This window comes from Hemibagrus wyckioides, linkage group LG06 (assembly GCF_019097595.1).
Source record: "Hemibagrus wyckioides isolate EC202008001 linkage group LG06, SWU_Hwy_1.0, whole genome shotgun sequence".
Lineage (NCBI taxonomy): Eukaryota > Metazoa > Chordata > Actinopteri > Siluriformes > Bagridae > Hemibagrus > Hemibagrus wyckioides.
This window is the reverse complement of record NC_080715.1, coordinates 39577142-39587141: the sequence shown is the minus strand read 5'-3', so window position 1 is coordinate 39587141 and position 10000 is coordinate 39577142. Positions and strand designations below refer to the sequence as shown.

The following is a 10000-nucleotide window of genomic DNA, read 5'->3' as shown; positions in this document are numbered from 1 at the left end:
AAATCTGTGTGCTGAAATGTGGATAGTTAGTTACGTCCTCTTAACATTTGGTTAAGAGCTTTACCTACATAGCAACAGTAACCAAGCATGGGGGATGAAGTACCTGGTTGTGGTGTCTGAGTGCAATGTTGTTGCTGCTAGACCGCAGTCCCGGGTATTCCGGGGGAGGTTTGTTAGGAATGTTAGCAAGTGCCGCCTGCAGTTGAGCACTGATGTCCTCGTTCAGGCCTGGGATGTGGACGTCCAGCTCGGGGGCATAGTCCTCCTCTTCCTCTTCGCTCTCACTGCTGTGGATCAGCATGGTGACATTAGAGAGTGTTTTTTGATGATGCTGGTATGTTGGGTCGGGGTTGGTGGTTTTCTGGGCTGACATTTGCACCTCAGCCAGCTGAGGTGGTGGAGGAGGTGGGGCCTGTGCCTGCTGAGGAGGGATCAGGGGTGGCACTTGCTCTCGTAGTGTGTTCCTTCGAGGCAAGGGAACTACACTGGCTGCCTTGAGGACCATTGCGACTTCCATGCTGTGGCGTTTGGCAAGTGTGGAACGGTGCTTCATGGCCGTTAACGGCGCGCTCACTTCCTGTAACGACTGGTGAACCACGGCTGAGCTGTCTGGTTGAAAGGTTTTCACAGACAGCTGCACTTTACGTGTCACCAGCTCCGGACTAGAGCCTCCAATGCAGCGTTGCCGGTGGCTCGCCAAATCTGGCGTGCTGGTAGCTGGCCTAAAGGATGCCGTGTAAGGGGGTGGAGGTTTTGATTGGTGGTTCCTAAACACATGGGTAGTCCTGTTAATCACTTGCTGCTTAGTGTTGGCCAGCTCTGGCGTGCTGACAGTATGTGAAATGCCATTAGCGGCGCTACATTGCGGCTGAGCAGCTGTTGAATGTACCATCTGACCCTGGTGAGGTAGGGTGGGGCCAGCATGAAGTCCATATACTGGCTGAGGACCGCCACTCCCGCCATAGGGCGTAGGGTACGGGCTTTGCTCACGCATTTCCGGCTGGCTGTACACTAGTGACGGCTGACGGTAAACATACGTATTGCTGATGTTGAGGCTGCGCAGTGACTGGCTGTGACAATCAATGGTGGGTGTGTTTGGGAGGAGGCAACGTTTTTGCCGCATCACAGCGTCGTACTCTGGTGTGGGCCTGTAGGAGGGAGGGATGATGGCCGAGTGCCGTTGGCTGGGGATGTAGTCAGACCGCATGAGCTCACTCCCAGGGATGCTAGGGCTTGAAGACATCGGTGAGGAGTGAACAAAAGTCTGTGAGCGGTTCAGCGAGCTTACGCTTGGGCTACTGCACATGCTGCCATTAGGAACCAGGCCGTTACGGAAACTAAACTCCACCAGACTCGTCTCGGACTTACAGTACGGGTCTTCATGGAAGATACTGTCTGTTGGGGGCAGAGAAGAAATTATGTTGCAATACACTCTTCCTAAATAACATGACTATGGTTTATGGTTTAATACATAACCCAAAATGGCCACTTGCTTCTGCACATACCCCTTAGCTTTAGCTCTACCTAAAGTGAGTGATGCAGCAGCACTTTAGTTCTCGATTTAGCTCTCTCATCCCCTAAACTGTACACTCTGTACACTCAAAAAGATCAGCTTTCAAAGCTTTATGCTAATACCACCATCACACTCATCAAATCCACAGATCGCTGCCTAGCAAGGCTGAAAGTCTCTGCTGTAACTGCATCATATAAATAAATTGCTTTTTCCTCATATTCAGAAGTTGAACAAAAAAAAAGAACATAAGTTGAAATGTAGTTTTGATGAACTCCAGTAGAAACCATTCCACTAGCTGTTGATTTAATTACCTTGATTCAAACACAGCCACATTTAACAAACTAAATCTTCAGATATTCCAGGCTTTATTACTGCAGGCTTATGTAAGATGATCAGAGCCGTAATTCCAAACCACACTAAAGCCATAAAAGACTCTGGGTCACGGAAGTTTCCTTCAGATCTATTAAGCAACTTCAAACCTAGGGGCACAGTAATTAACTCACATACTCTGCTTATCATGTGGTCGTTTGTGTGTGTGTGTGTGTTAATTTCCAGCAGAGAGATCAAAAACAAAATAATTAGAGAGCTGACTTCAAGGATTAGGAAGGTGTGTCTGAGTCTGTGTGTGTGGGACAGAGAGATAGAGGGATGAGACAGAAAGACATATACACAACCATTAATTCTAGATTTCTATTTAATCCTCAGGAATAAATAATACATATATTTATCTGTTCATTATGTGTTAATGAAAACCGAAGAGAGTATCTTAAATATCCGCCTCGAATGGTATGTTGTTCAAAAATAATTCGATCAAAGCATCTGAGTAGTTTATGTCGCATTATAAAGCTGACATAGTCCTCATTCATATCTTTTGTGATCAAAAGTAGAATTTTCCGGGACTTTGAAATGCTTTACTCATAGCTGAGATAATGAGGAACGTTTACACAACTATGTATGAATAAAAATGGCAAAGTTCCCATCTACTACATCTTATAACTGCTTAATAGTGAATAAAAATAAAATTGTTGCTGTGTCGAAACCTGAAAAATGTTGGTGGCCAAAAATTTGATTAGAGTTTACTAGCAAAAAGCTCCTTAATCGGGGTGTGTGTTGCAGCTCGTCTAAACAATTTACCCAAATAAACCTAGCTGCGGTGATGCCTGAGGCTCAAACCAGATAAAAGATAAGATGTTATTTGGTAGTGGAAAAAAAAAATAGTAAATGTACGGTGATGTGATTTGGCATGGAATCGTGATTCAGAGAAATATCTGGGAAAATGCGTCATGACAGAAACTCTACCAGGAAGTGTGTGTGTGTGTGTTTACCTTGCGAGCTTTGGGTCTCTTGATAGTGATCAGGATACTGAGAGTGTGCAATACAGGACTGTGGTCTATGCTGAGAAACAGACATAAAAAACAGATATAAACGACAACAACAGAAACTAACAGCATTGAGTAACTCTTCAAAAAGTCAAATAGATTTGAACTTATAAATGCTGTGAAAATTATTTCTATACAAATTCTAATCACATCCACAAAAATAAACCTCAGGTAAACAATGCAAATGTTCAGGTGCTTAAAATACATAAAATGGTTCAGAAGTCCCTGTTGTGATGGGAGATAATCATGTCCCCACTTTTCTTTTCAGTGTGTATTGCAAAATTTTGACTCTTTTGAATACTTTTACTACTAAAGAGTTAAAGTTTCTCATCCAATCACGTAATTTGTTTTTGATTTCTATCTAATCAGGACAACAGATAATGATGCAGTATTTCCAGGTCCCCGCTTTCCTCCACAGGCAAACTTGAGGGTATGTTTTTTGTTCACAATTGTGGAAACTGGCATTTTTGCATCAATTTGATTTATCTATTGTAATAAAACATACCTTAGTGACCAGGTGAGATGGATTCCTTTCATAAACACACTAACATACTACCATAAAAATTAGCTCTCTATTTTACTGTTTGAAGGTAGAGGAATTCTTGATGATATTGCAAGACCTTTTTAAGATCTTGGTATTTAAGCATTTAAGAAAACTTTGGTTTTAAAGAGGCTGCTTTTGTCACTACAGCAATTTGATTATGTTTAAGTTTAGCTGCAGTTTGGATAGATTCACTTTCAACAAGTTTGTTTACCACACAAATGACTAGCTACTAATTTGTTTGCTTGCAATTTTTAGCCAAATTTTTTTAGAATGCACAAAAAAAAGATGACTATTGTTCTCTTGGATCTGCACATTTCTTCGCCCTTAAATTTCATCTAGTCGTTTCCGTTCATTATTAACGCAGCTTTTTAATTCTCTTCAAACACATCCATCCACACACTAATCCTTAACATGTCCTCAGTGTGTACGGAGAGCCAGGCTGAGCCTTCGGAGCTGCGGTTGGTGCACTGAAGACCATTGTGCTGGTTTTAGCTGCATTGTTAGGCTTACTGTGAGGAAATGAGAGCCCGCTTTATACGGAGACCTAACGTCCCTCTGGGGGAAGCTTAACGACCTCGGAGCTACTGATTTGCACTTTCCCTCAGATTTATACTCTTTAACTTTCTAGCAGTTCAAAGGCAAACACTAATCGTAATCTGACTATTATGGTGTATTGTAAATGAGATTTGTCCCAAAGGAAAATGCTACGAGTACATAACTAAAAATGGGATTTAGATCAATTGGTGCACGGTGGCCTCGGAAATACTGAAGGTCTTGGCTTTAGACCTTCGGCTACTAAAAATGAACATCGGGGACAACCCACATATTGTGTATGTCGTGTTTTAAATGTGGAAACAATGAAGTGTTTTGAGATTTTATTGCAAGCTATGGCGAGAACAGCAGCGGGTACCATGAGGTAAGTTTGGGATGAAGTTCTACAAAGTCGATGTAAAACACTGTTCATCTAACAAGCCTGTTTTTACTGGATGCTGGTGGTTTTCAGTGAACATCAGATTTCAAGGAAGTATGTTTAGAGCCTTGACTCAGAACTTAAGTAGGCGCTGTTTATCCAACACCACATTTGATGAGTCTTGCCTTCTTCCCAAACAAACCTCGAGAACCTCCGACCACTTCAGACACGCTGATGGTCGAAGTTCCGCATGGGAGAAAGAAAAAGTGACATTGAGAACGAAATATGAGGCAAGAAGTCAGAACGAATGATTCAGTTGTTGGCTATTTTAATCAATTTCCAGAAATTCCTTCCATACAATAAAGATTTAGGGAAAAGTAGTGTAACATATATCAGATATGATACAGAACTTGTGAATTACGTTCGTTATTAACAAATGGTTTGTAAACCTGGCTACAAGAATGATTTATAAATAAGTAGTCTAACATAGTAAGCTAACCTTTGATTAAAGTTTGCTGAGAAAACCAGCTGATAATTAACTACTTAAGTACTTAATTATTTACTCTTTAACTAAAGAGAATACATGGGCAACCTAGTCAGATGGTGTTACTCACTTACTTGACTTACAGGCTACTTACTTACTTACATTTTAACTTTTACAGCAGTTTGGATTTAAACAGCACCAAAGAGGTGGGCGTGGCCTAAATCTCCAGGCCCAGCATAAGCATTCAAACTGATGGTTAAAACCAGTGGTGTAATGTAACAAAGTAAAATTACTTCGTTACTGTACTTAAGTATTTTTTGAGAGTTTTTGTACTTTACTTGGGCTTTCATATTTCTGTCAACTTTTACTTTTACTTCACCACTTTTTTGAAACAAATTCTATACTTTTACTCCGATACATTTTCTGTTCGGCATTTTCGTTACTTACTACAAAAAAAACCTGCATCCAAATTTGCGGTAAAGGAAGTTTGTGGTTAGTGATGACTTTAGGCTATGTCCATATGTAGCTGGGTATTTTTATACTTCGTTTTTTTTTTATTCTGTCTACATGACCTACGTGTTAAAAATATCTTTGTCTACATGAAAACGCAAAACGCCCTCTTAAGTGCTGTCAGGAGCATGCCTAGCCAATCAGAAGCCTAGACAAGACTTTATTACCAGTTCGGGTAGTTTAACAACAGTGGCGCATCGCGGGAAAGCGATGCCTTTGACAAATTTTATTGTAGAATGTAGAAGTCCGACCGGGTCTCTTCCAAAACCACCATCGCTGTGTGTGTTGTTGGAGTTTTGTATGTAGCAGCAGTGAGCTTCATATTACATTCTGGCCCTCTGTTCATGACCGTAATGTGTGAGTAACTGCGTGTGTATGTGCACGCATGTAAAAAGTCCAGTAAACAACGTTAACACACTCACTAGTTTACACAAGTCTGCTATTGCACAAAATATCTTCATAAACAAATCTGTCATCAAATCAAGGAGACTGGCACACAGACAATGACGTCAATTCATCAAAATCTCCATTTCCCCTCTCCACACAACACCACTGAAAACGGAGTTTTGGAAAATCTTCATTTTGGAAGGAGTTTTCCAAAAGCGCCGTTTTCAACGACCTCAAACTGCATTAGCATGTGGACGAAAGGTCAAAATGCAGAGAAAATTCTCCCTTTTTAAAAATCCCTGGCTACATGTGGACATGGCCTTAGTTACAAGTGAACATGTGTGGAAACACTGATCATTACAATACAGTTCACTAAGTTCTTCTTTCTTTCATGCAAGTCTTATTTTGTTGGTGGTGCACTTATTGAGAAGTTTAAGAAAGAAAGCAATACAGAATAAAATTCATAGTTCTCCAAAGTCTTGCTTTTTTATTAATTTACTTCTACTTTTACTTTCCATACTTGAATACATTCATGAAAATACTACTTTTGATACTTAAGTACAGTTTATTTAAAATACTTTAAGACTTTTACTCAAGTAGAATTATAATGGTTGACTTAAACTTTTACTTGAGTCATTTTATAAAAAAAAACTGTACTTTTACTCAAATGTGCCTTTTGGGTACTTTATACAACACTGGTTAAAACCTTTCAGCTGCTCCCTGATTGGGGTCACCACAGCGGAACTTTTGGTCTGCATGTTTCGATTCGGCACAGGTTTTACCGTATCCTGACGCCCTTCCTGTCACAACCTTCCCATTTAACCTGGGCTTGGGACCAGCACTGAGAGTTAGCTCTTCAATGGCTGGGTTAGCGCCCTGCCCGGGACTCAAACCCAGGCCACAGCAATGAGAGCGCGGGTTCCTGCTGCTGGACCACCAGGAGGCTGATGGTTAAAATTGTTGAAACTTACAAAATAGGTAAATTATCGATAAGGATTATTGCAGTTTATGTGTAATCTAGGTTAATTTTCTAGTTGCATACAGATGATCTAGTTTTTACAAACAACTGTCCAAATGAAATCTGTCCAAGCTTCTAACACATTGTTACATAAGAAATACCAGCTCGCAAAGCAACAACCTGGTAAACAGCCATAAATATCCTTGGACATTATTATATAACACATAAAAAAAAACTGTGCTGGAATGCCAGAGTTTAGATTATCACTGACAAAGACTTGAAATGGTATATTTTGTAGTTGAGTCACTCCTCTACATGGTTTGTATGTCATAAAGGTCAAAGGAGAACTTGCCTGCCTGTTCCAGGTGGATCTTCTCCGTATAGTGACAGGAGAGTGGGTCGGCCTGAAGAAAAAAAACAAGACAAAAACCGCAATTTTGTTTATGTGCAATTACACCGATCCACCACAGGTGGCAGTGTTGTATACAGAGTGTATATATAGAGGATCCACAGATATCAACATAGGGACAGAAATATTTGAGATAAACTCACTCTACACAGATCTTGTTCTGTTTGTAAAACTTGTGTCTGGCTGTGAAGAGGCGTGCTAAGTATTTAGCCATCTCCATATCCTCCTAAAAGACAAAAACAATACAAATCATTTTAAAAGCATCGATTGGGTCTGTTTTGTCTGTGTGGTTGTTTTGCTATGTTTATTAAGTTAGATGTAACTCATTAGTAGCGTTTTTAGAAATCAATGCTAGCTAAGAACGGGCTGAATGCACAGAGCTAGCCGTTTGAGTGTTTTGCAGACGAGAAAGACACATCCCCGAGTTCCCCGGCCTTGTAGAGCGCACAGTCACAACACTGACCATGTGAAACATGATGGTGTCGTCTTTGCTGGTTATCTCCACGGTGATAGCCGACTTGTTGTGCCCGATGGTGCCGATGTCCTTCCACCTACGAGAGAGGAAGTGAGTCAGCCTGACCTTCCGTGTGTGAGAGCTGTTTAGAGCTATGCAAACAAACTCTTCATACGTTAGAAAAGGGTCAAAGGTCAGTCTCACCGGTGAAGCATGATGGATCTCCCGTTCCTGTGCTTGGCAAAGATTCCGATAAACGAAACACCGATGAAGATGTCGTTGGTGTAGTTGTCCTGAAGAGGAAACAAGTGTACAAGCATAAATCATTTTTGAGAAAAATGCATCATAGTGTGTGTGTGTGTGTGTATCATACTTTAGCAGCAAAGCTCTCCTGCCCAAATCCATCCAGTTTCTCCACCTCTTTAATGTAGAGCAGCTCTGCATCTGCGGCCTGCATTTGACTGAAACACACACAGGCCGATTTGTAACACTAATGCACATAAGACAGTTTATAAAAACGTATTCTAATCCGTACACTCAATTATTCTGGTCTAATCTCTGTAGAAAAGACGTTATTTGAGTTCCCTACTAGTGACTCTTGTGTTCTTCGGCCACTTTCTGAGTCCACCCGTCCAGCACCTCGTCACCGTGGGGCCAGTTCTAGGCAAAAAGCAAAGAAACGTTTGAATACACACACAAACACACACACATACACACACACCTGATACACTTCTGATATTTTTTCTCTGTCGCTGTGTGGGATACGCCGCTGTTCTAGCGTGTTTACGTGACAGGCAGGTATGCTGCTGCTACAGTGTGAAAGGAATGCATACCCTGAGGCACAAACAACACACACACACACACTTACCACGGGGAACAAAACATATTCCCTGAGGAAATCCTGAGACAGATACTGAGTGAAATCTCCAAAGTCGGCTGCAGAGACAGAAACCGAGAAGATCAGTTAATAGTCCAAATCCAAAACAAACAAATTAACAAACAAAAAAACAAGCACAATTATGTTACTCAAGCTACTTGTTTACCAAAAACCCCAAAAAACTACATCTTCTACATCATCTGCATCTTTTTCCCTGGAAAGTTTCCTTTGACTTGGATACATCACATCTCTTGCTCTCAGAAAACGTTTTCGAAGAACGACTGCGTAAACAGCTACATGTGGAATGTTCGATTTTCCAAACAAAAGACAAACAGCTGGACACGACATAGCTGCACTAACTGACAGCAACGCACAGCTGTTGAATGCTCAAATCCGATTGGCCGGAATGTGTCTTGGACTGTTGCTATAGCAACGACATTAGTCTTAGTACTTAGTACTATTCTGTATAGTTGTTGATTTCTTTAAGGAAATATTTATTTAGCATTTACAGAAGGAGTCTCCAGTGTCAAGTTAACATTAACAGCTTTTCACCAGGAGATTGCGATTTCTGGTTGCTAGGTAACAAACAAAATGTAGAATTGTATGTTGAGGTTTTCTGTAAGAGGACATTTAGGTAGCATTTATGGAAGGAGTCTTGAGTATCAATGTTTTGTTAATAATAGCTGCTACAGTGTAAGCAATAACTTGTTTTTGGAACATTAAACATAGGTTATAAACACATAAATGCGTAATATATGCGTAATGATAAATTTGGACGGGTACCAGTGAACACTTAAAACACTGAAATAAAATATTAAAAGCTGCCATTTTTAGATGTAATACTAATGACCATATCAAGAGGTCAATATTTTGTAATATGTAGTCAACATTGTTGTCTGTATATGTATGGCACAACTATCTAGGAACATATTCATAATTCCATCCTATTTTAATGCTAAATTCACGTCAACTAAAACGTTAACATTTCCACAGATTTTTATCCAGCATCGCGTTCCAAATCTGTCCCATCGCCTCTGTGTGCTTTTTACTCAATATGGTAATCCTATCTCTCCGCATTCAGCACCTGAGTGTGTCTGACAAAGAGAGCGACAAGATAAACCTGAGCGTGTTATCTTGTTCTCTTTCTTTCCTCCTGTGTTTCGTTATGTTCCCCACTATCTTTCTGTTTGGATTCTTGCGCGATGAACGAACTACACGTTCTGCCTCTTGTCTTTTAATGTTTACTTTCCCGTGAGCTGCTGGCTAAAAGTTCTGATAGCAGTTCAAGTGGATAACTGCTCTCCTGCTCGAAATACCATATTAGGTAGGACAGCAACGAGCTAACCAGTAAGATCATACACACACACTCACACACACACATACCCTGGACAGCGAGACCGGCGAGTCGAATGCCCTGCTCCATGTTGCAGTGAAGTCGTCCATCAAGCACTTCCTTCTTCACTTGCAGGTAGTACTGATACCTGAGAGAGGCAAAGACATGGGTGAAAAAGAAAAGCTAAACAAACATGCTAAGTTAAGGGATGTTATAATAAACTCAACAGCTTGTAAAAGATG

At 40.7% G+C, this 10000-nt stretch overlaps 1 protein-coding gene across 4 annotated transcripts in view; it reads right to left on the bottom strand.

Annotated features, from left to right (window-relative positions):
* The window catches only part of LOC131354541 (tyrosine-protein phosphatase non-receptor type 14-like), a 48117-nt gene that overhangs the window by 9246 nt on the left and 28871 nt on the right, over positions 1 to 10000 (bottom strand). For all 4 annotated transcript variants that reach the window (XM_058392298.1, XM_058392300.1, XM_058392299.1 and 1 more), the window contains 10 exons: positions 9809 to 9906; positions 8417 to 8484; positions 8138 to 8208; positions 7922 to 8009; positions 7753 to 7841; positions 7558 to 7645; positions 7238 to 7320; positions 7038 to 7089; positions 2839 to 2908; positions 104 to 1395 (listed from right to left, as the gene is read on the bottom strand). In XM_058392298.1, the coding sequence (XP_058248281.1) occupies positions 104 to 1395; positions 2839 to 2908; positions 7038 to 7089; positions 7238 to 7320; positions 7558 to 7645; positions 7753 to 7841; positions 7922 to 8009; positions 8138 to 8208; positions 8417 to 8484; positions 9809 to 9906 (1999 nt within the window). The remainder of the gene's footprint in view (positions 1 to 103; positions 1396 to 2838; positions 2909 to 7037; positions 7090 to 7237; positions 7321 to 7557; positions 7646 to 7752; positions 7842 to 7921; positions 8010 to 8137; positions 8209 to 8416; positions 8485 to 9808; positions 9907 to 10000) is intronic.